The following is a 25,894-nucleotide window of genomic DNA, read 5'->3' as shown; positions in this document are numbered from 1 at the left end:
AAGAGCGGTTTTTTGTTCTTCACTTCCGAAAGGTCGAGGACACCAACTGCCAAATTATTTAAGCAAATCACAGAAATTGTTAAAGACCCCAGGCTAGCGTAGCGGTTGTACTGCACTGGCTAAATTGCTCATCTACAGCGAGTGACACGTCGCAGCTTTGGAATGGCTGACCAACTACTCCCTGTATAGGTATTCAGACAACCCCAATTATTACTAGAGGAACTGCCCTGCTTGCAGAGTATCGCCTTCCTTTTCCTTTCCCCGCCAACTCCGTATTGGCGGAGGTCACGTGCGCCGAGCTGGATCCAATCATCATGCGGGAAAGCGACCTTGCAGGCGCCGTCGCTTTGCGTTTGCGAAATATACATCCCACATAAAAATCGAACCAACGGGAAGGTTCCTTGACCACGGAACATTTTGTGTAGCCCCAGGGCCCGTTTGCTCGAAGCCGGTTAACTTTAACTGCGGTTAAAGGTTAACCGCTTTTCCCTACTAGGTACCCACAAGTACCTAGCCAAGTTTGACGAGGGCTGGATGAGCGATAGCTTCGTGTTCTATTATGGTTGGTAGCTGGTGTTTCCTGCTGGTTTGCAACAACTATAAGTGGCCTTTCTGGAAAGTTCCCGAAAAGCGGGCACCCAAGAATGCTTACTACCGGGTTTTCGAGACGCAGCGCGGCATACATTAGAGCTTAAGCAACACTTTTTGTGACTCGTGGTACGGATATTAGGTAAGGTAAAACTAAATTAACACTTGATTGGATAATTTCTAAATGTTGGGCTGCTTGAATTGAAGACCCAGCCTCGTTGAAATTTCCTTCCATGTTCGAAAGAGGATGACGAAGTTCAGTCCCAGAAATTACGAGGAAGAAATTAGCAGTAAAAGGCGGGCATTACACCGGCCACATGGTTACCAGCATATAAGAACTGTATTTAACACGTCATAAATTGAAAAACGTGTTGATTCGACCCTAGTGAAAATCATATTTTTTGAACTACCGAAGTATCGAGGAGAATGCTGAAAGTGTAATTCTAGGCCCCGCGCGCGTTGGCCTTCCCCGTATAAAAGATTCGTTGTAAATAATCCTAATAACGTTTTGACGAAGGCGCTTGCGAGGCAAAATTTATTTTTGGCTTGTGCTTTCGAACAGTTACCACTGCGGACGCCAGCACGTGCAGCGCGAGTAACTACACTCGTAGCATGCTCCTTTGTGCTTGGGAAATTTAGCAAAAGGTCTATTGGGACGCTGTCTGCTTCTGCGTGCTATCGATACGCGCCCGATTGAGTCAAAGCAATACAATCGCTACGTTCGATTTGCCTCGATCTCCCGCACCGGTGCAGAAAGGTGTAGGGCGGCGTACTTCCGGTCGTATTTGAATACATATGCCGGAAGTACACTGTCCTACACGTTTCTGCATCGGTGCAAGGGGTTGAGGTAGATCGAACGCAGCTATTATAGAATTCCAAAGACGTTGCCACGTTGACAGTTATTGCGTTCATTTGGGCTTAGGAATGGCCAGAATCGAAAGACTATAAAACAAAATGCGGCAAGCTTATTGCTTATGCGTTTCGATTTAAGTGAGGTAAGGCAGAGCGAAAGCCTCCGACACCATTCATTGCTTACTAAAGCGCCCGATATTGCAGCTACTACGGCGTGTTAGTTCCAAAGCGAGCGCTGCTCGGTCACAGGGGTACCCCGCCATGTTTCCCCACCGAGCAGTCTACGAACCTAACATATTTAAAATGTGTTAGGCTCGTAGACTGCTCGCACCTTTTGTTCGTTCTAGATAAAGTATGTTTTGTCTATACGATATTTAAAGAAAACCAGGCGTATTTAAACGTAGGAATGCGTCAGGCGGTCTCGGGACCAGTGGCAGAGTGAGCCTTGGTGCTATAGAGCACCGCAGCTCGGACTCGGACCCCAAGAGTCGTGTGCTCGATGGCCGCCCTGCCTGTTTCTGTCTGGATGAGCATCGTAAAAAACATGCCAGAACTGTACAGAGGAGACATTTCACGCCTCTTGGGGCAGTGACGTTTCCCGCTAATTCTTATCACGCGCCAGAAAAACAAAATGCGCGTAACTCTAATGGATGATCGAGAGATGCGCCCTTAATTCGACACTGCAACGTATCGACAGAGATCAAGAAGATTTACCAGCCAAATGCGTATAGTGACTTCATATAGTTGGCACGAAAATCTACATGCCCCACCGCTTCCAGTAGTCATTGAGCGGTGTGCGCCACGAAACAGTAAAACGCGATTAAAAGCGAACTAAAATATCCGCAAATGATACTTCTATTAAGCGCCCGGAATTTTCCGTATTCTGAAACCAAATTAGATAGGAATCGTGGATTTACTTCGAGTCATAGCGGTCCAGCGGTCGACCATCCGATGACGAGAACGGCTGTATAGAGCCTCACCATCCAAGGCGCACTCCATGTTGACGCGGCCTCACGTCATCCACCGTCACACAGCACAGACAACAAACCTTCCAGCTAGGTCGTCGTATCCCAATACCGTCGCTGCCATCCCGAGGGAAATACAACCGCGGAGCTACCGCGAATCGCCAAAGCCCACGCACTGTTGTCATCGAGAATCGACTTTTGGTTCGTGATTCTGTTTCTGGAAGGACACCCCGTCCGCTGTCAAAGCACATACGATGGTTACAGAGGCACTTCTTTTCACAACAGAAGCGCTACTACCCACGTCGGTCTTCGATTAAATTAAGCTCGGAAAGCACGGAACACTGCACGCACCGTTCACCATATTAAAATTATCACTGTGGCCAGCTCTTCGCGTCGAAACAAAGATAAATCAATGAAAGCAAACCGGCTACACGTTGAAAGGCAGCCGACGCAACGTTTAAAACGCGACGTGGCCAACTTTTCTGTCATCGCGAGCCTCAAAGCAACATCAAGTTTTCATGTGGCCGCCAACATGCTCTGCGGTTACTTCAGAGGGCACTGAAAGCGGAGAGTTGCACAGGGCCTGGTGCACCGGCGCACTTGACGCATGCACTTCCAAGACCAAGGCATCTTCCCGCAGCGGCCCGGAGGGGGAAGGCGCTCACCTTGATGGAGTCGTAGCAGGCGATGACGCGTCCGTTCTGCACCTCCACGTTGGGCGGTGGGTGGGCGAACTTGCACTCGGCGTCCTGGCGGGAGCACTTGTTGCGCTGGTACTCGCGGCACACCTCGAGCTGGAGCCAGCGCGAGTCCTTCACGTTGGCGGCCGCCGCCATGATGGAGCCGGCCGACAGCGGCGCCGCGGTGACCAGCAGCGGCGACGAGGACGACGCCGGCTGCTGCACCAGGGCGCCGTTGCCCGTGGCGCTCACCACGCCCGCCGTCGGGCTCGGGGGGCTCGGGGGGGGTCGCCACGCTGGCGCCGGCCGCCGAAGGCGCTACGGGGCCCGTCTTGGAGCCGAGGGGGGGCGGGCGGGAGAGGGGCCTGCGTCTCGGGGGCTGCTTCAGGAAGCCAACAGCGGCCTTCGGGGGCCCATGCACCGTCGCCCGGCTGCCACTGCAACGACAAGGACCGCCACCGGTCAGGCATATACGCCGCCACCTCTTTCCACGTCTAGCGTTTGCGCCTCATTTTGCGAGCCAAGTTGCAAACACTTTGGAATCGAGGCACACGAGCCGCGAAATACGAAAGCTGACGACAGCCGGTGTGTATGCCATCGTGCCAAGAATACAGGCCTCGGAAAGATTCGGCCGACAGCAGGTAGAGCACAGGACATGGCGCATTTAGAGTGCCTTCATACAAACGCGCGCTTTTGCTTGAGAACTGACATCTCAGCCATTTTTCCGCCCAATCGTTTTTTTTATGCATTTTGAAGTGCGCGCAATCCGGTGTCACGCAGCTGGAGCGCGTAGCTTGTCACGCGCTTGCACATTCAGGGCAACAATGGATGTCTTCACCCTGAGACAGACAGACATGTAGGCACCCTAGGCGTATTCGGTTTCGGCACACCGTTCGGAAAACCCGAAAATAAGGAAGGAAAGCGACACACGCTCGGAGCTGCGAACCGCGGCTGTTTTCGGAACGGGACGAGTGGTACTGTGACCAGGCCGGAATAGGGAACGGTTACTTTGAAACAGTCGGTAACTTGGTTTTATGGAGGCCCCACATAAGGTGTACCAATACTCTACGCAAAGTGACAACGTTGCCGGAGGAAAGGATGAATGAAATTGTTAGGGAGAAATTAGAGAAATCCGTCCGACACAAAAACCACTCCGAATAGAGAGGGAAAGGCGAACCCTCCGATGGCTCAGAAGAACGGTTACGTGACAACATTGGGTTACGATGCAGGTTGTATATATCCTCGAGCTAGCTAAGGATTACGAGGGTTCCGTCGTATTTTCGGTGAGCGAGAAAACCAAGTATGTCGAAGGAGACTAAGAGACCAGGCTCACCCGGAAGGCAAGGACTTTTTGCTGCCATCACTGTACTCCGCTCAGCTATGGTGCTTGAAAGGCGTCTACGACTGGTATGTTCAGCGCCCTATCCTGCCCTATCCATCAAACGTTGTCCTGAAGTGACAACAAATGACGTCGGAAGAGCAGGAATGGTCCCGCTAGAGGTAGCGGCAAAAAGCAGGAGCGAACGCGAGTGTCGTATAGCGGCGACCTAACTCCTAACTGACGAAGCTTCCGTGGAGCTTCGGCGGTGTCCCACCAGCAGTGTCCCGCCGCTGTTGGGACAACGCCACGATCGCGGCCGTCGACGACACTTGTTATGACGTCATAGGGGGCAAATGGAGGACCACTTGTTTGGACGCGGCAAACACACCGGTCAGAGACGCCTTCCAGGCACCACAGTTGAGCCGCGCTGGAAGCTACGTCCTCGTTGGATCGGGCATTTATCTAGATGGCACGTCATCACGCCCATACTCAAGCACAGCAGAGAAGAAGCGATTGCGTCAGCCTCGCTGCCAGCGCGTCTTCCAGCGCCTCCCAACGAGCGCAAGGCGGCGACGCCCAGACCGAAGCTGCAACGTGTTTGCCGCTTGAGGCGGGATCCACTAAATATGACGTCACACACGGGCCTTCTAGGCGGCACTGCCAGCGGCGAGGGGGCTGGGGAAGTAGAGATGCAAAACTATCCAAGACCATCGATACTAGCGTCGAAACATATCCATAGGACGTTATCAAGAGTCAACTATCGTTAGTGCCCTCGATAGTACTATCGATAGTTGGGTATTGATATTATCCGAAGTCAACTTTCAAAAAACTATCTGGTCCTACGAAAATGAAAGCACGACCCAAAAAGGAGACAATCAGGCATATGTGCGGGCAGACAACGCTCTTAGGAAAAACTTGAAATTCAAAGGAAACTCCTATTTGGTCGAAAAAGACGCCCCACTTCCCTTTTCATACGGGTAAAGAGATGTCGCTATATTTTCGCATTTCATCACCATCGCTCGCTAGCATCATATTCAAGCAGGGTTCCGGATAACTACGAGGCGTCGTCTAGTTATCAGGGACCACAAAGGGGATTTTATTTTCCTGGTTGAGCTGTAGATATAAAAAAAAACCAAAGGGCAAACCTCCAAGAAAACAAGAGATATCTTTCATTCATAGATCGGCAATAGTTTCCACTGTGTCCGTGTGTTTTTAACCTGTTTTAGGTTGTTTCTCGATAGTTACGCTAAAATCCCTAATTGCAGTCACATGTTTCTCCGAGCTTCACGACATTCTACGACAGCTGTACACGGCGTCAACTATTCCGTGCACCATTGTCACGGCCAGCGTAACGTCCACAGCGCTGCTGGGAAAGTACCGCTCGGCCTTATCTTGCGTCTCATTCGACCGTGCAACTAGCTTTAACAGAGCTGGAGTACTGTGAAAGCTACGCTAGCCTCGGGGACGTACTACAAAATACTTGCCGAGAATAGTAATTGATAGCTTAGATTTCACTTTGAATGGTAGATAGCTTCATGATATCTGTGTATCAATAATTTTGTGATAGTCGGCTATAGATATAGTTTGGAGTTTCACGATAGTCGACGATCGATGCGGATAGTTTGTTCGATAGCATGGGGAAGGCGGCAGACGCGGCCTTCCCGAGCCTGCTCCGACCGCATCCTCGTTTGTTTGTCGTGTTGCTCCCGACGCCTTTGACTACACGCAGATAGGGTGCAAGAGCGACGCATGCGTGGAAGGAAGGAATTCCTCTTGCGCAGCCCTCTCCCCCGCCGCCCTCGGCTTTGCCTTCCTTCAGCGCATTCCGACGTCGTCTCTCGCTTCGATATGCTCGATTCGCGGAGGGAAGAGCGAAGCGGCCTTGAAACCGGTCGGGCGTGAAACAGCCTCGAACCCAATTTCTGGCGCTGGGCGCGTCGCCCAGCCTTGCCCGACCGGCGGAACCCAAACCCCTAGTCGCAACGCTAACACAAATGGGGAGGGAGGGGCAAACAAAATGCCTAGCCAATTTTCCAGGGAGTATTTTACGATAAGGAAAACGACATGCGCGCGGCAACGCCCCTCGCAGAGCACGGGGCGACCAACCACGGCGTCAGGCGGCTGCATCTATATTAACGTTACTAAAACACTCGGTTGCGAAACTCACCCTCGAAACCTGGACCGCTCGCGTCCACAGATACTAAACGAAATACAATAACGGCGCCACCCTTTAGCGACGAGTCAAAACGGGAAATTTGCTTTCTATAGCCAAGATCGCCCTGCATGCGAGATTGCGTCACCAGCCCTTGCGCGACTCGACCCTGCTATGATAAGGTGGCACCGATCCGTACTCGAGAACCGAACTAATGGCGATCGCAACGCCGCCGTTTCTCCCACGCGGCCACTCGAGGAACTAACTGCGCGGCAGCTGGGTGTTGGTTCGTGAGTGTCGCATTCGATAGCGTCCACTGTGACTGTTCTATTTTGGCTTTAATCGGCCATTTTGGCGCCGAAACACACACGGTGGAAAGGGTTTCAGGGAAACGCGAATACAACCATGTATCCACTTGGCGACCACCGCCGTGAAGACCGCTATTAGGCCTAACGCTCTTCACGATCACATCATCATCAACATCATCCCACATGCATCAAGCCAACAAGCTTCACCTCAACCTCGCCATCATCCCCTACGTGTTTTTTTTTTTCTTCTTCTTTTTAATGTGGGTGTTTGTAGGCACCTGGTATGGGCCTTCGGCATCTCTGCTGTACCTACAGACTCAGAAATAGAGTAAATGAAATAAACAGTGTGTGTGGTCCGTCCGTCTCTAACGAAAAGCGAATGCGGTCGTAGTTGCTTGTTGCAAGATAGAGTTGGCACTGATTTAGGCCTCTAGAAACTATCTGGAAAGTCTACAAGATTAAAGGAGAAAACGCGCTCACCAAGTAGGAAACAACAACCGCGCGATGTGTTTTTAAAATTTTTTCTGCAAACAACGAATCCGCACAGATTTCATTGCCGGATGGCCTTGGATATGAAGACCGTAAAGGGCTTACATTGTTGCGGATGTTTATAGCTGTCTATTTGTAAACAAAATAACTTTGTTGCAATGCTTACCCGCAGGTCTTAATTAAAAAAAAAAAAACGACTAATGAGTGCGCAGTTGACTTCAAAGCACAGTCGAAAACCCAACGACCTGGGTGCGCCGGCAGCGGGATTTGTGCAAGGCGTTCATTCAAATACATAAAAAAAAAAAACGTAAAACACCTATAGCTTCGACGTGACGGCGGTTCTTTGGCTAACAAAATCCTATTATATATGGCTGGGAAGTTGAACACGTGCGGAGATTCCATTTTCTGCGCTCGCAAGAGACGCAGCGGTTCAGGGAAGTAGTGCCGGTGAACGCCATTTCTACTGAAGTAACCGAACTTGGAAGAAAGACTGCCAAATTCAAGCTGAAGATATATAATAAAGCGTCAATCATTTTTTACAGCCACCAACGTCGTGCGCAACACTTTGAATGCCTGCTTTCATCGCAGCCGACTGCGTGGCTATGAAAACAGATGTTCAAGGACTCGCGGAGGACGTCAGTAGCGGTAAAATAGGATAATAACGAATAAGGTTCATTGCCAAGAGCAATTCCCCGAGACACACCAGATAAAAAAAAAAGTATTTAATGCGAACCAAATAAAAAAAAAAACTTCCAAATAACCCAGATAAAACAAATAACAATATAAAAAGCCACAATAAAATATATCAAATGGTGACTCGCCGCCACAATGACGTAAAGCACCTATGTGTCTATCTCTCGGAGTCCTGCATGCCTTCGTCCTCCATACTGTCGCGTCAAAGGGTAAAGAGCCTCCCCGTGAATCATCCGACACCTTTGTATGTCCTGTAGATACTGAGTTGCATTACCAAAGGCCTTGTGTTGGGTAACCAGCGAGCTCCGGGGAAAACAAACTGGAAACAGCGTCCCCCACCCCCCCCCCCCCCTTTCCCATAGTTTAAACTTTTCCTACTGGTTGAGTTGCGAAAGCGGGGGTCTGGCTGCGAGGCATGGCGATAACGGCCGGATTTAGAGCGGCCTTGACCCAAAGTAAACGAATACCAGGAATGAGGAAACCCCGACGTGTTCGGGCGAGCTAGAAGGCGCCAGGAGTGGACCAATCGTGCCGTTGCGCCCCCGCAGCAACCCCCGGTGGCCGGCTGCCAACGACCACGACTTCCAGCCGGTTCTTCCAGCGCCTGTCGCAGTTGACGCCCATTCGCGCCGACAGAGAGGCGCAGCGCGGCACGCGCCACAACTAACCACCTGGGCGCTTTCTTCACTAACCGAATAACCTTATCGAGTATTGTCGTTAATAGTTCACGCTCTATAAAATGACGTTACTCGTTACTTGAATCTTTCTCTTTTTAATGGCAAGTTTTCATCTCTCAACTTGATGTACTTCCAAAACGTTTTAGTCTGACTTAAGATAAAAAAAAGTATGTTCTATAAAGGGGGTACAAGAAACACTATGAAATCATAGTTCAACATAAAAAAATAGCGCAAAAAAGACGAGGACAAGAAGTATACAGGACAAGCGCTACTATTGTATACTTCTTGTCCTCGTGTGTTCTGCGCTATTTTATGTTTAACTAGGATGAACCTACTACCCCAACAAGGTACCCTACTAAGCTATGAAATCATTCTGCACGTGTCACTTATATCTATCTACCAGATAGTTCTCAACTATACAGCAACGCAAGTATATTCTTGTCCAGTTTGCTCGCACCTTTAAACTAACTGCCTTCCCGTCACAACGCTAGTTAGATTTTCCGAGTAAGGATACTTCGTTAAATTTGGAAGCCGGCAACGAATCTCAGAAACGCGTTACTTTTCTACGCTATTTACGGGGGCACAGAGCTGCTTGTAACTACGTGCTTTTAACATCCCTTCCTTCCTACCTTATCGAAACGAACGTTTCAAACTCAAAAAGCCAACAACCGAACCTCGTGACGCTACGATCGCTCCTGAGCGCGTCCTTGCGACGGGGCATGCGCAGTGGCTGTGATCGGCTGATAGGCACCCGGTCTCAGATGGGTCCAGATTACCCGTAACGCCCTGCATACCGCCGTACCAAGCAGAAAAAAAGCTGCCAGGAACGAGACTGACGAAAATAATCCCCGGAGAAGGGGAACGCGAGGAACAAAGAACAAACACGAATCTCCAATGCACCTTTGCGTTTCATCGCGTTCTAATATAAAAGAACGAGACAAACGCCGGATCTAAAGATATCAACCTAAGCGCGTTTAAGGAAGATCACGTAGAGAGCTGCTCAGACTGTCTGCTTCGCTGATTAGTCATTCGCTTCCTCACCACATCGAGTGTGCACGATGAAATGATATAATGAAAAGTCTTTCACTCCTTATACGCCGAATAACTCGCATATATCGGCACAACGACCGTTTTGAATGGTGCTAAGGGAATTTCCAAACAAGACACGAACAACCCAAGAAGCGTGTTAGAGCGTGCGCGGCGCTGCGCCATCCGGCGCTCCATCTCTCGCTGCTTTTACGCCCCCTAGCCCTGCCGATGTAACCAAGACAGAATGTAACAAAACAGAACCCGCGGGGAAGGCGAAGGGGCGTCGTGTGTGACATTTGCATAGCTCGCTGTTGCGTGCAAAAAAAAAAAAAAAAAATATATATATATAGAAATACACTAGCTTATTAAGCGATTTTCCTGACTCGATGCCGGCGAGTCGGTTCGCTCGGGGAAGAGGGAGCGGCAAAAGTCGGAAACCGCGACACACCTTGGGTTGAACGAGGGTAATGGCTACCCTGAGCGGACCGACTCGCCGGCATAACGTCGGGAAAACAATACGCCCAAGAGGTTGTCTAGGAGAGGAACCATTAGCGCAGCAAGCGCCGGAAACTAGGCAAGTCTGCCTTCCGTACCCTCTTGGACGCGGAAATCTTCAAAAGCATATCGCTCACCCCTTTTTTTTTTTTTTTTTTTTTTCTGACAACTTGATTTGAAATTAAAAGCACATGCGTGAAGGTTGCCCAATAACAGTTTTATTAATGATGGACGAGAGACATGGCTTACGGGTCGTATAATAACGCACGTAAAAGTGATATTCAATAAAGCTTTTGACTAATGCAAAATACTCGTGATGTGCGCCTCGCAAATATCATTGAATTCAGAAAGAGTCAGTAAACAAACAGGCTAGTTAATGATACATATATATATATATATATAAAAAAAGAAAAAGCGGAAACGACGGACGAAGAAATGGACAAACGTCTTGCAAACGTCACAAGACGTTTGTGTGAAGGACACAAACACAAAACGTCTGAGACGTTTTGTGTTTTTCCCCTTCTTCGTCCGTGGTTCCGGCTTTCTCTTTTCCCTTTTTTTATTAACGTAAAGTAACGATTATTTTTCTCTTTGTGGAAGAGAATTTCAGTTAGTGATAGCTGAAAGCGGGGAATTTCGAAATCTCGTTTTCGCGAATACAGGGTTTACCTTTTAGGTTGTGGTCATGACGCAAATTAATGTCAGATGGCGAATGACAGTCATTGTCGCGGAAAGAAGAATGGCACATGTAGTGAAACATGACAAGACGAGCAAGTTTGGTACTCTCAGTTAATGGACGCGGCTCTAGACTTTTATCTTGCATATCTTAGCAAAAGCGAGAAAAAACACCGCCTTACCCCCGCATCATTGCGATTCCGCTGCGTAATACCTCGAAGGAAAACCCGTGTTTTTTCTCGATCTGCCGCCGCGTGTGGCGGTCATCGGAACTACGGTGTGACGACATTCGGAGTACGCAAGTTTTCGTGGCGCCATCTATCCAAAGTCGACAAAACCATTTTCTCTCCACCGCTACCCTCACCATCTTTGCGGTGGCGTCTCTTGTATCGACCGCTCGCCGCGACCTTCAACGATTCTAAACGGGTGCGGTGCTCCACTGTAGCCGGATTTTCAAAAGTCGACAATACGTAAGATAGAACAGTGACGTAGCTGCGCAACTCACTCGAAAGACGTTTTAGTTAAAGGGTTCTTTTGAGAAAAAAGAAAGGTAGCACTGCGTACAAGGTAAATGCTAGTAACCACTTGTCACATATGTTAGTAGGCACATAACAACCGTAGGTAGTAACGGACAAGCTAGTAACGGTTATTAGGTCAAGAAGCTATCATCGGTGGCAGGTTAAGAGTTCAGGGCGAGGGAAAGGAAGGCTGGGGAGGGGGAAGCAGGCGGAATGCTCGGATGTTTCCTCCTCTCCGGCAATCCATCTGCTTCCTCCTCCCCTGCCTTCCTTCTCCGTGCCCTGAACGCTTAACCTAGGGCACCGACTAGAGCAAAGGTTACTAACCAAACTAGTATATTTTACTACCTTTAGCTAGTAACTAGCACTAGCCATCACAAGACCAAAGCGGCGCTAGTCAACGTCCAATTCAAAAGTGACAAAAAATTATTGCCACGGGACTTTTTTTCCACGCTGCTTCCATTCACATTTGCGCAGCATTTATTTCACATCTGCACACGTATTATACATTTAACGCAAACAAGAAATTTCAACACAGAAAACCCCTCACACGCACAGCGTGCATGCGACGACACGCTAACCCAGCCGCTGCCCGCAATGACTACCAATGCGTCTTTTATACTGATCATTTGAAAGTCAGTCAGTGAGCACCTCGTCCGTATGCGATATCACAAATACGGCTCTGCGTTTCCACCAATATTGTTTCGCAATATTGTTGCTAAACATTCGAAAGAATGTATCTCTTACTAAGAAGGAACCGTACACGGAGTAATTATTTGCGACAGTTTATAAAACAGCGCCTCCTAAGTTCCTAGTGTCCATCTTCTCGCTTCCCCGGATAAACTGCCCCACTTTGCGCATGCGCGTCTCCGTGGCAACCGTCTATACACCCTTCCAATCCTCAGCCCAGCGTGCGATTTCTTCAGACCAGCACGAGCATGTTCGTCGCTTCGGAAAGCGAGCAAATCATGACACTGAAAATGGACGCAGCCAGGAACCCTCTTTTGCAAAGGCCTATACACCGTATTTCCGCTTCCCAGGCGGTACTTTACGCTTTTACGGCCCCTTCCACGGCCGATGACAGCTCCATGAGAATCATCCGCACACCGACCATACACAGACCGTGAAGGATACGTTCTCAGTGTCAAGCAGGAGCGAAGCAGCGAATCTTCTTGGACGGCGAAACCCATGCCACTGAACCGGCCGAACATCGATGGCCATCGCTCGTCACCAGCTCGTTAAGCCTAGTCCAGGAGCAGTCCACGTCCACGCACACTCGCCCAGCTGAGTGTGCGAACGTTAACCATGCACACCGACAAGGGAACACGAGAACAGCGCACGACATACGGTAGAAACGGCAGACTCGGATCGCAGAGATGAGCGCGTCGCGCAAACTCCGACTGGTCCAAACCTGCTAGTCGGAAAATGTTGCCAAGCATATCTTGTGAAAGAGAAACGTATAATCTAAAAAATACAATAAAAAAATTGAACCTTTCTTTTCTTTGGAAACGTTTTGAGCACGTGCCACGTGGCTATTTTCATCCCAGTTAAAGCCAAAACGAAAATATGAACGCTGCCAAAAGAATGCAAACGAGAAGGAAATTCATAAGTTGCATGGCCGTCGCGTCAACAATGGCTGCGCTCGCGGCAGCGCTGGATTCCACGACGTGCTGGAACGGAGGCTGCGATTGCTGTAAAGTCAGCTCCAGCACCTCTAAACATGCCCCCTCCTCTAATATTTCATGTACGATCGCGTGTGGACACCTCCCCATGCGTTCCGAAACAGCTGCGTCGCTAACGCTGGCCATCGGCGATACCGCAGACGTCGCCAACTTGTCCGCGACTTCGGAAGTATTAACTGCTGCCTTTAGTCCCTTTCTTCTTAAGAGCATACCTTCGATATGTTTCATCTTAATCATCGATTAAAATGCCAGCGAGCTGCCGGGTCGAGCGCCGTCTTCTCTCCGAAGCCGGGACTTCCAAAAGTCAAAGCGTCCTTCAGCGGTGAGACGCCGTCTGTTCGCTCTCGACTTCGTGCGGACGGAAACGTCCGCTAAAAGACGCTGTGGCGCCGGGGATCACGAGCGGGGGGGCCTTTGCTTACTCCCGCGGGACGAAGCCGCCCGTAGCGACCGCCGACGAAGAGGAGAGACGACACAAAGAGGGACCGAGTTGAGAAAGAGCTGCTAATGGGCCCTAATTCGCCGCTCGGGGCTCCCTCCCGAGGCCAGCCTCCCGCTGATTAATTGATGGCCTTCGCTGCAGCTTCTTTCTCCGCTCGTCTTTAAAGGGGTTGTGCGACAATTCTAATGTTGAAAGAATTTGCAGTTTGTATCGTGTATATGGCTTCTCTAGACACAAGTGGCAAGAAAGAAAAAGAAACGCGTCATCTTGCTTCGAAAAACTACTTTTCCGCTCAGCAATCACGAAGGAAAACCCTAATTATTTGCCGATCTGAAGCCGCGTGTGGCGGTTACGGGAACTATAGTGACACGTTTTCGGGGGACACGCGGAAGTCAACAAAACCTGACCTCCGCTGCTACACTCGCCGTCAGCCCCGTGGCGAAACGTTTCTCGTGTCGATCGCTCGCCGCGACCTTCGACGAAGCTAAACCCCGAAAAGGCGACAATCACGGAGGAAGCTGCTTTCGTCTCTGAAGAGAGAACCCAATGGGAGACCAGGTGATCCCTCAGAGTACGTGACTCGGAAAACAACGTGTGAGTTGGGAGGACCTTGGACCTTCGATTTGTTTCATTTTTCTTTGTTTTAAAAGAAAACCTAGCGCGAGCATGAAAATACGGTTTTCTGAACATCGTTTCATCGGTGACACTGATTAATTCCCGAAGTGATTTGGCCAAGGTACGAAAATCGTAGCACCACCCCTTTTTAAAGACAGGAGGGAGCAGCTTTCAAACTGACAACGAGTCACTTTCAGCGCGTCGGGAGGGCGCCACTACACGACCACCCCGGAAAGACTCGAGAACGTATAGCTCGCGCATTCGCAACCGCTTCACATTTCGGTTGCGAGGCCGGGACAGTTTACACTGCACACTTCGACAAGCAGTCTCCCTCCGGCTAGCGTCGTCTCCGGGGGTAGGAAGAGTTATTCAACGAGACTCGGACAAGACTTGGGTCCTAACTCCAACGCGAGCATTCCACATTCGACAACCCATCTCGTGCACCAAGGAAATCTTTTCTAGCGTGCGACAAAATTCCGTCAAATGTCCGTGAGCTGTGCCAGAGGACCGGCCTGCTTCCCTCGCGTCTGCACCAACAGCCTTTCTGATGCCCGCTCAGAAAACTAGCAGCGCGTACGTTCGGAAACCAGTTGGCCCAGTAGATTCCGTCGGCGCCCGCTTCGGTGCTTCGTTCTTCCGTCAGTCTGTCCCTGATAGAATAGAGATGAGCATGATTACGCGAACAAGCTTCCTACTCTTTTCACTCGACCGCTGTCCAGCGAGCAGTTATAAAGGGATAGCGGAACACCAACCCCGGAGCTCCCTCACGTGGGTCGATCCTCGTGGCAGCAGAGCGCGCAATACTCGACGGCGCCGAAGCGACTGTCACCCTGACGTCACGGAGACTGTTGGGCGGCCGACATCGCGGCAGCGGGCGGACAAGTAAACGTTTGGGCCTGGGGCTGGCCAAGCAACATCAGAGAGGATAATATGCGAATCGGGAGAGCGGGCCAGAAGGGGCCTGGCGGCGCCTTATCAAGCGCTCATTTTCACAAGGCCGTAGTTTTCGGCTTTTAATAAAGTTGTTCTCCTACGGGGCGTTTTGACTGCGCGTGTCTGAGAGTGTAGGTGCCCACGCGCGCCAATGCACCTCCCTTACCAAAAAAAAAAAAAAAAAAAAAAAAAACTGTGCTGCTTTTGTGTTGAAAGGCTGTTCAAAAGAGTCATGAGAAGATACAAAAGACCAAAAACCTTTCATCTGACTTTATCTAGCTTTTCTGTTGCTTTCTTCCGATATTGACAAGAAACACCTTAATCAGACAAAATAGACACCACACACGCGCCAACCAAGCAGCACATTATGTCGAGATAGGCCATATCAGTGGCTACGTAATGCCCTTGATAGTTGATCGAAGGTATCCGATTAGTCTTCGGATAAAGCCACTGACGGTTCGCTGACGCATCTCGCACCAAGTTCAGAGATAAAAAAAAAAAAAAGGCCTCGATGATTTCCTTAGTCACTCTGTCCGTATGTTTATTCAAAACAGTGACCTCACTGTTTTCTTAGCCTTGTCACAGTTTTTTGACGCTGCTCCTCCCCAAGATATTCAACTCAAATTAACTGGCCCAATACTTCTGATCATTACAAACACAATGAAGCACTGAACACCGGAATCATGGTTCAGTTGACTGCTCCAGAGCGTGGTATAGCCGACATTTTGAGGGTAATCATTTGGCCAGTGACCACCATAGCACTTATTAAGATTCCAAGTATTCGATCTCCTTCTCGGCAGTCTGACAAAGGGAAAACAGTGTTCCGAAGTTCGTGGACTCTTATCTCTTACTTAGAAGCATTGGTACAACTAAGAATAATTCGGCGCAGTCTCTAAAAAAAAAAACAAAAAAAAAAAAAACATCCACAAAAACGGCTTCTGGAAGAAATGATATCGCTTCCCTACATAGCACCACTAAGTACGAAGCGACTCAAGGCGGTCGCTCGACTTAAAAATAGTTATTTTGGTTTTCTTTACTAGTTACTAGCTTCATAGAACCAATAAAGTCACTCTAGTCACTTACAAAGCGAGAACGGCAGGGCGTGTCATGCCTTCCGTCGTGCTTTGACTGCGCGCGCGCGTTCGGGGTGCGCGAGACATCTAGGCGTTGTCGAGGATAGAAGGCTCGCGCAGGAGGCCGGGCAACTGAAGCTCCCCTCTACCGTTCTTACCTTGTCCGAGACTCCTGAGAAAGTGACCTTTGAGATCTAGTCAACATGTACTATCATCAATAAAAAGCCAACAGAAAGTCCGTAGCTTTTCATATTGACACTGGCTACAGAGAGTCAACTGAACATTTTCAACCCGAAGTAAACAGAACGATTGAAGTCTTTCTGATAACACTATCAACAGGAAGCCGACAGAAAAAGAAAAAAGAAAATCAACGTAAAGTTAATACAAAGTCAACTGCTTTTCTTTTCACTCAGGCTGAAGAAAATCATCAAAAACGTTTGAACACAAAATCAACACACTTTCTGGTAATCGTGTCAACAGGAAATGAAAGTAAAAGAAAGTAATCAGAGTCAAGAACAAGTCAACACGTTTTCAATAAAAAGTAGGAAATCATTTCTGTAGGGGCTGCGCGTGTCTGTGAGCGGAAGCATATTACCGATGGAGGCGCATCGGTAATGAATTGCGTACTGCCTGGATGGCGACGGCTTCCAAGTGGCCCCTCGACGAGCCGAGTTTCGGCTGGCGTCCTTTCGGTCGCTGTTCGAGTGCCCGAGCCCCGAATACATAATACGCTGCTCCAAATCCGATTATGCAAAGCGCCCCTCAGCCATTCGAGGCTCATTCGACCGACGAGTCGACGTGAATTCGGCTTCGCCCTCCCCTCCCAAGTAATCCTGGACTGTGCTCCCCGCACAATGGTCTCGAGTTCCGCGACCAACGGCAGGCTGTTTTCGAACAGCGAACTTGCCGCTTGTGCAGCGTGCAAAAGAGTACGGCGCCGGACAGCTCAATACATGTTGCGATGAATGAGTTTCGCATTCCCCGAAAGAGCTGGCGCTGCCACGTGACCGTCCATGAACGCGAAGCCTTGCAAGTCCGTGTCTGTGACAAGGGTCAAAGCCAGAGACTGAATCTGACAGTGCAGCCTGCCCTCGTTAGTTCCTAAAGGCTGGTTCACACATCTGCGTTGCTTGAGTTCCCATGCAGCCGAAACGACCCTAACGACAAAGTCAACCTGATAAGTGTTCGCCATACACAGCATGGCAAGCGATGCAAGGGATAGCGAAGCAATGTATGACTCACGGATGTTGCGCTGTTTTGGTCGTTAAAGTCGCATGTTACGGAGGTAGGCGCATGTGGCCTGTAATGCCAGCCGATAGGTGTTGTGCGATCTTCGTCGTGGCTGGAGTCACATTATGGTCTGCTTGTATAAAGTATGGCACTCCTTTTCCTTTCGCCACCAACTCCGCATTGGTGGAGAAGCAATCACGTGCGCCGAGCTGGATCCTAACTTTATGCAGGAAAGCGACCTTGCAGAGACCGATGTTTCGGGCGGAGCATATTTCTCGCTTTGCGTTTGCGAAATATACATCCCACACTAAACTCGAACGAACTGGAAGGTTCATCGACCATTGAACATTATGTGTAGCCACTGGGTACAGAATAATTGCGTCATTTGATAACGCGAGCGATGTTTTAAAACGTGTTTCCAAAGGGTGGGAAGCAGACGACACGGAGGACGCTCGGGTTGCTCGCGGCTGCGGCGCTCGCGGAGTGATACACGACCGGCACATCCGGGCACCTCGGACTGCACAACAACGCGCAGCTACGGCTTGCGAAGGGACTGCGTTTTAGTCGGATACTACGCGCTATTGAAAGCAAAGAGAGAGACAGGAGACAAAAGACGGGACGACGGCGGAGGCGCGGCGTGTCGTCGCACTATGTCTTGTCTGTTCCGCACACCGCAGGACGCTGCCTCCCAGCCACGGCCTCCGCGTCTCCAGCAGAAGCGACAGTCGCTTTCCGCAGTGCGGCCTTGGATCAAACATGGCCGCCCTGGGAGTACCATAGCGATACTCTGCACCGCAAGCGGAGCATATACAGCTACCTTCTTTGCCGGCAACAGCGTGGTTTCAGCGCTTCCATGAAACCTTCGCTTTCCGCTCCCAGTAGGAGCCTCTATTTCCGTGGCAAACACCGACACTCGCGTTGTTCAAACGTATCGTCTTGGACGTGGGCTGGCTCCTGCATCCCCGAGGCTGCGAAAAGCGCCCCGGCGATTTGTTTCCCACTTACGCGGCTTTGCATTCGATCGTTACACTGTCTCCCTTTAGCAACGACGATAGTTGCGTTGACCTCAGAACCATCGAGTTCGTAGCAGTGGACAAAGAAGGTAGTCCCGGCCTCAGTATTGGGCCCGTTTAAATCGTGGTAGCGCCCGCATTTCACTGCACGGACACGAACCCCAGAGAAGCGTTGGCGGAAACGCCGCCCGTGTCCGTCGCTATTTCAATTCCACGTGCTCCGAATCATGCCAAGCTCTCCGATTGGTTGTTGGTATTGCCGAAGACGCTGTCGCCATAGCAACAGCCCGCTCTCACAGGGATCGAGAGCCTGCGAGACGCCGGATGCTCCAGTTTTCCAATACGAGAACGTCTCTTTCCTTTTGTCCGTTAAGAAGGCGTTAAAAAATAGCGATTTGTCCACTCGTTTCGATGTGCGTAAGTTACGAGCTTCTTGCGCAAGCGCAATGCCCAGACGCAGTGACGCAGACTTCAACAATCTTTCAAATTAAACAGTAAAAAACAAAACAAAAAAAAAAAACGCAATTTCTTTTTTTAATGAGATTTGGTGTAACCCGTCGGGAAGAAGCTGTAATGCCCTCTATTGCAACATTTGACGTCACGTTTTCAGTGTTGCCAGTAGAGCCTCTCGGAACAAAAACTGCAATAACTTGGCGAAGAAAAAAGGTGTCGTCACTTGCAATTTGGGGGTTCCGATGTGTCTAGGAATACGTCGAACCAATTTCGAGGCAAATCAGAGCTTTCAGGATCCGGAAGAGGAGCACAAACGAAAGCGAAGCACGGATCAGTCGCTTTCGGTGGATTGGAGACCGCAGTATAGAGATGCATCGGAACACACCGAGGCGTTCTCATAATGAGGGTACGACTATTCTATCCCATCTCTCCGGAATCAGTGCTCATCCAGATACAAGACGCACGCAATATCTCTTCCCGGAGAAAGTAAATACGGCGGCCTAGCCAGTCCCCGCCATGATGCCCTCTTCAGAGTTCACGAGGCAATCGACGAAAGGAACGGAAGGCTGTACACTCCCGTTATCTTACAAAGTATAAGAAAAAAGAGAGAGAGAGCAGGAAAATGCCCAGAAGGAAGAAAGGACGGGAGAAAGGAGCAGCCGGTGGCTGCTCATCGCACTCGCGCAGGCCCACAGGTCGGCGCAAGTGGCGTCCCACTGACCCGCTTCTGGGCGACCCGAGGATCCGGAACGCGGAAGCAGGGCGAACCCGGACGGCGGTCCCGTCGCCCGATCGCCCGCCCGGGCGCTTCCCAGCATGGCTCTCGGAGCACGGCCCCCATCTTCACACCTGCTTCCAACCTGGACGCTGACTCTTCTTACCACCACCGAAGGGTTTGTTTCTCCCGGCCTTTCACAGCCTCTTCGCGACTCCAATTCTCTATAGGTGGCGCCACTTCTCTTCCAACAGGGCGGGTATAGTAAGGGGCTGGAATACGCGCCGCTGCTGAGCCTGTCTAGCCTGCTGGCCTCACTCAGCGGCACAAATTATTTCTGGTAATACGAGGAAGCTAGGGTGTTATGAGCGCAGGAAAAATTGGCACATTATTTATACGCCAATTCCGTATCCCCGCTAAGTTTGGCGGAAAACTGGCGTCACGTGTCGTCACGTGGCCTATACACCTTGGGGACATTGATGGCACGTGACACGTCAATACAATTTCTCCGCTTAATTTAGCGGGAAAATTCGCGTCTCGTGGCCAAAACACCAATCCAGTTTGCCCGGTAAATCAGGGTGGGAAATCGACGTCACGTGACCTATAAAACGAACCAATTTATCATATACTTCACGTGACATACCAATCCCCTATAATGCAAGTCATGCGTTATAGAAGTTAAAAAAAAATCGCTGTCATTTCTTTTTCTTTTTCAAAGTGCATTATATGCCTTTGCTTATCGTAGTCCCTCGAGGGACTAATAGAATATCGCAATGGGTAATTGTACGCGGTCTGATACTTGGACGGGCGCGTCGACTGCTATTCGGTCGTTTCGGAATGGCTGTCCGAGTCTGGAGCAGACTTGTACGCCTACTCATGACAAGTAATCAAATCACTTCTAATCAATTACGTTTTGGAGACATTTCGTATTCATCGGATTAAATTTATTGGGTAGTAATCGCGAGAGTAATTTGATTGGTTTTGGAAGTACTAAAATTACTTGTAGCTATCACTATGACTTCACCCTTTCTTTTTGCTTTCATCGCGCCCTTTCTTGGTTGAAGTTTCCAACCAAGAAATCCTGCAACCGAGTCTCGGGCAGGAGGATGGTTTACCCCAACTCGTGGATTATGGAGATAGGGAGTTCATAGTTGGGTGATTCTAATCCAATAATGAACAGTACGAAGGACCCATTGTTTGAAAACCGGCAGAAGAATATGCCTCTTTCAATATCTAAGCTAATGGGAAAGGTAACGCTGACTTTATTATAAAGTAACGGCCAACTAAGATTGTTCTCGAGTGATCAACCTAATAATCGATTTTTTTTTTTTTTTTTAAGTAGTAAGACTGGTATGGAGGCAGCCTATACCACGGATTTTACTTGCAATTACAAAGTAGCCCTAAAATAAGTAGGTCGCAGCCTAGTCCTAACCGTTCCGCCGAAATAAATCGAGAATAAAGTGAAGTCCAAACGGGTTTGCAGCCCGTAACAGGGATGCTTCCGCCATCGGACTCGCTCATTTCGAGGCAGGCACGCGGGATTCGGAGTGCACCGGACAATTCGCCTCCACGTCTCACGAAAACCGTGCAGTACAGCCGAAGCTACGGGGGTAAGAGTGTACTCCCGACCCGTTCAAGAGGAGGGAAAGGAGGAACGTGGGAATCCCAGCCCTTCTCTCGCGTTCCTTCCTTCCCTCGTCTTGAACAGGTTAACATACGCTCTCTCCCCCGTAGCTTGGGCTGTACAGCACGGTTGTAGTGAAACGTAGCACAATGTTTACGGTGGAACCGAGGGACCGCGACATTGCCACCCGCTGCGATTGGCTAGCTCCTCACCACTGACCAATCGCAGCAGGCGGCGATGTTCCTGTCCCGCTTGGTCCCGCCGTGTAGATTAGGGCCACAGCAGGTCGCGGATAAAACCGCTATGAACACGGAGCGGAACCACTAACTCCAGTGACCGACCTTTACATAATCCGAAGCGCGGACATCGGAGACGCGCGTCTCTTCGGCACCAGCGCGGTAGATGTCGCTGGTCACCGCCCCCAATCATGGCTGCCCGAATCTGGATCTGCATGCATCGGGCCATTCGCCGTGACGCAGCAGACACCATCGGCCGGTTGCTCGGCTTTGTCCGTGCCTCGAGCGCGTTCGAAGCACCTTTCCAGAACACTTTTTGCATGACGGATGTGACAGGATACAGGGCAAGCGGTGGACTTAGTGTGACCGCACCTCGATGTATTTTTTTGATCGCTGACAGATTTGGCGACCGACAGCATCGAGCAGAACACGTCCGCCTCCGGGTTCACCCTCCCTGCGCAGGCGTCCGAGCGCGACCCGCAGAATCGGGGAGGCGCGTAGGCCGCCTCCAGAAACATTCCGCTCGCGGTCGCGTCCTCCAAAGAGAGAAAAAAAGAACACGCCGGGGACCACCAGAGAGAGAAAAAAAAACAAAAAAACAGGCGGCGGGCGAATGTCGCGCGCACAAAAAGCGGAAATGACAGGCAACTTCCGTCAGACTTCCGGATCGCTTTCAGGGCGCCATGCTGGACGCCCGCCATTGTGCTCGGCAACAACTGGGCCTGCCAGCGGAAAGAAAAGAGCGGGCGACAGAAACACGCCGCAAATTGCTCGGCGGACAGCGATACCCGACCACAATGACGGGTCGCTCTCCGCCGCCAGACGCCGGAGCAAAAACATTCGTCGGTCAAACGTGCGGGTTGCTTGACCAGTCGGCTGCGACGCCACGGGAAGGTCCGTGTCACCCGGACTGGGCAAACGCCGAACCCTACGAGCGGAGCGCTCCTGCTCCCGAGAGCCGTCACGCGGTCTGGTCTCGACATGGTATCGCCTTCAGGGGCCCTTTGCCAAATTAGACTCAAACCCAGCGCTGGGAAGATTCCCTTAAAAATAAAGTCATTTACACTAGGTAATATGTGTGATATACATGTAACGAGTGGTGCGTTAAGTTACTATTTCCTTACATTATTTAGACGTTGATTCTAGTGCCACTAAACAAGCTACGCTTCAGAGCAACGACACTTGCCCATATTGTGGCTTAAACTCATGGTGGCCAATTATCCGAAGCTTTATCTGAAATCACGGTAAACGCTTTTCCGTCCTCCAGAAATGTTTAAACCGTTCGCGACAAAGCAAAGCAATATTACAAGAGTTTCATAACACGAAATCTAATGCTGAGGAAGTCGCAATTTCGAATCATGACGATCGGCTGTTGCGTCTGGTCTGCACAAGCACCAAAATGGCGGCGCCCACAACAATATCGGGGAACAGAGGGCTGATACTCTGCGCAGCTCATGTAGTGGCTCTAGTTGATTCTATGGACTGTGCTGACGAAGGATGACACCCTGCTGACAACACAAGAAGTGCTCGAGCCCCTTTAGGGGTTTTCTTCTTCCTCCGCTGTCGTAGCGGCGTGTACGTGGTCGTCACATACGTATAAATACCTGTATACGTAAAACTTGTAGCATATAAAATATGTCAAATGTGAATTGCATCAAGCAGTCATGTCATTGCTCCGGGTCATTTTGGAGCACCCTTTGGAGCAGCTAAAAGTCAATTTTGTAGTTGAAAAATATGGACCCTGAGCGTACACTTTATTTTTATTCCTACCACTGCGAATATTACGTGTTAAAGGGATACATCAACGAAATTTGAAATATACCCGTTGTGTTCAATAGGTTGAATATGATCCACAATATCTGAAAATGACAATCGCACGTTTGTATTTTGAGCCTGCTGGCTGTATTTTTTGTTATAAACGGCCCATTCTGGCAAGCGCTCGGAGAACAGCCAGCGGAGAGCATGTGACATCCAACGCAATCGTGACGTAGTTCGTCTCGGGACGAAAAAAGCTGCGGCGAGGCTGACGTCGAGAGGATGGCCTAGTCGTTCCAGCCACCGAAGCGGCTGCTTTTGTACCAATTTTGAGTGAAGAGGTTATAATCTTCTATAACCTTGAAGGGGTTCTGTGACACACAAAAGCCATTCTCGGGAAGTGGTTCTCGTCGTGGCCGGAGGCGAGACAGTTGCCGTCACTACCTGTCAAGGTTCCTAGACAGGCATTACAAACGAGGCGTTAGCGACATCCACCAGATGCTCTTTGCTAATCGTTTCATTCGTTTTAAAATTCCTTTTCGTAACTTTTTTTAACAAGATATTGGTGTGTTCGATGCAATACTGCTCCTTCGAACACATATAAAACAAAAAATGAGCGCCGGAATTTTGTTGTAGTATCCCTTTAAGATACGCGTGTTGGTTATCAAAATTAAGATATCTTTACCTTCCCACTTATGCCACCTTTTGTTAGCGTCGAAGGTTTCAATCCCCCAAACAGCTTAGTTGCGTGTTCAACGCTTACCAACTCGCCCAACTTATTACTTCACTAGCCCGTAAACACGTAACATAAAATATGCACGAAATATGTAATACAAGAACCATGTCGGGAATGTTAAGCTTATAATTCACTCCAGTTAAGCATGACCGAGACTGTTTCCACGATGTGTGCTTGTCACGTGCTGTTTATATTGAAACATGGTTTACTTCCGTCATAAGGCATTGGAGGGCCTTCGATCCTCGTTGATTACGAAGTTCACAGTGGACGGAAAATCAAATGTCGGCGCGGTTGTTCCAGCTCGTAACTTTCATGGCGGCCTTATTAAATTCCTTCCACGTTCGCTGCATACTTCCTCGTCAGAGTTCCAAGCGGGAGACCGAGAGATAAATTCGAGCTCAGCGCAGTCACTTTGACTTTGGTTGGGTGGGATAGCGTGACAGATTTTTCCAGCACAGGCCCAGAGGACGCCAGCGAGAGAGTACCGAAAGAGAGCGCGCCAGGAATGCAGGGCCATAAATTTGGTTAGCCTCTCTTACAAATACTTCCCAAGCAGCGGGGAGTTTCGAAGGGGGAATACACGAGCAACCTGACCGTGTACGCACGCACACACACGCACGACAGGTTTTGCGGGAGCTGCGAGGAAACGAACAGTGACATGAACCGCGGCTGGCTCCCGTTTTCCGCTGGGAAGAATGGAAGAAGGAAGAGCAAAAACAAAGCAGCCGATGACCGACACAGGCAGAAAGGACGTGGAGGAGGGGGAGAAACCCACAGTTACCGGGTACCAGTGGGCGAATGGATGGGACGGAGCACTAGGATCCAGCAGGACGCGCACTTCCGGTATCGGGTTGCCTTCGGATCCGCGGACGGACTGATCACGTGACGACACGTTCGCGGTTCGACCGTCTCCCAAGCGCATCCACACGAGGAAGACGAGGAGCAGACGTCAGCGAAGACGGACCGAACCTGTTACGCCACCCCACAGTGCCGCCAAACTCCGACACAGCACCGTGGCAAAGTTGTCCAAGAGAGAAATCGACGCTTGCTACAGGCAATAAAGAATTGTAAGCCGCTGTTTTGTACAAATCGAGAAGATCGGGAAAGGCTTCGCGCGAAGCGCCGCTAGCTTTACTAACCCGAGGTGATGACATCTGGCTATTTTGTTGCGAACGCATATTTTTATTTTTAGATCCGAAGCTGTTTGTTCAGCTGCATTTAAATGGCACATCACGCTGGGAAACAGCAAAGTGCTGCTGGCATCATTCGGATTTTATACTCAAACCGCACATTTTTGTCTGGAGCTATAATAAAGTGGTTCCGTCGGCGGAGGATTGTGGTGCCAACGATCGGCACGATTCACAATGAACCATTTCTGGAAATCGCCGGTTCGGGGGGTTCCAGTATAAAAATGCGCGAACACGGTTTCATGCGAGCACAGGCCAAAGAAGCTAGATCCTGCTGGCTTTACTGAGCTGCAGTTACGTAGATTGGGCTTCCCCAGAGCTTTTTGGTTCAAAGCTCGTTCAAAAGCGTTTCATCTTGACCTCAGTGCGTAAAGAAGGGTTTAAAATGGTGCAGAATGAGGCAGGGAAAGCGGGTTCATAAGCTGTTTTGTGGACACTCTCCTGTGTTTTCCTCTTGATCCTTCTATTTCTTCTTTTGTATCGTTTTAATAGTTTGAAGGTACAGGTGTTCCTTCTAGCGTTTGATTGGGGGGACGAAGTACTCGCTCTTGCTTGTTAATCAGCGACCGAGGCGGATGAACTCGATCTTTCTCCTGAGCGTCCGCGTGTATCTTTCATCCGGGTACTCATCAACAAGTCTGGCTGCCTGATCAACTTCCAGTTCGGCTGTTACGGACTACATGTCGAGTACCCCAAAATCGCGGCGGGGCATATAACGAACTTATCGCGGAATGCGTCATGAGCCGAGCCTCCCGTCA

The 25,894-nt window shown here is 49.9% G+C and overlaps 1 protein-coding gene across 1 annotated transcript in view; it reads right to left on the bottom strand.

The window, feature by feature from the left end:
• LOC8043049 (muscleblind-like protein 1) overlaps window positions 1-3,363 on the bottom strand; it is a 246,785-nt gene extending 243,422 nt beyond the window's left edge. The window contains exon 1 of the mRNA XM_040502515.2: window positions 3,071-3,363. Coding sequence (XP_040358449.1) covers window positions 3,071-3,241 — 171 coding nt within the window. The 5' untranslated portion in view covers window positions 3,242-3,363. The remainder of the gene's footprint in view (window positions 1-3,070) is intronic.
• Between the last annotated feature and the right edge of the window lie 22,531 nt (window positions 3,364-25,894).

This window comes from Ixodes scapularis, unplaced genomic scaffold (assembly GCF_016920785.2).
Source record: "Ixodes scapularis isolate PalLabHiFi unplaced genomic scaffold, ASM1692078v2 PGA_scaffold41__6_contigs__length_2269736, whole genome shotgun sequence".
Classification (NCBI taxonomy): Eukaryota; Metazoa; Arthropoda; class Arachnida; order Ixodida; family Ixodidae; genus Ixodes; species Ixodes scapularis.
The sequence above is the reverse complement of the archived record's forward strand: the minus strand, read 5'-3'. Positions and strand labels throughout refer to the sequence as shown.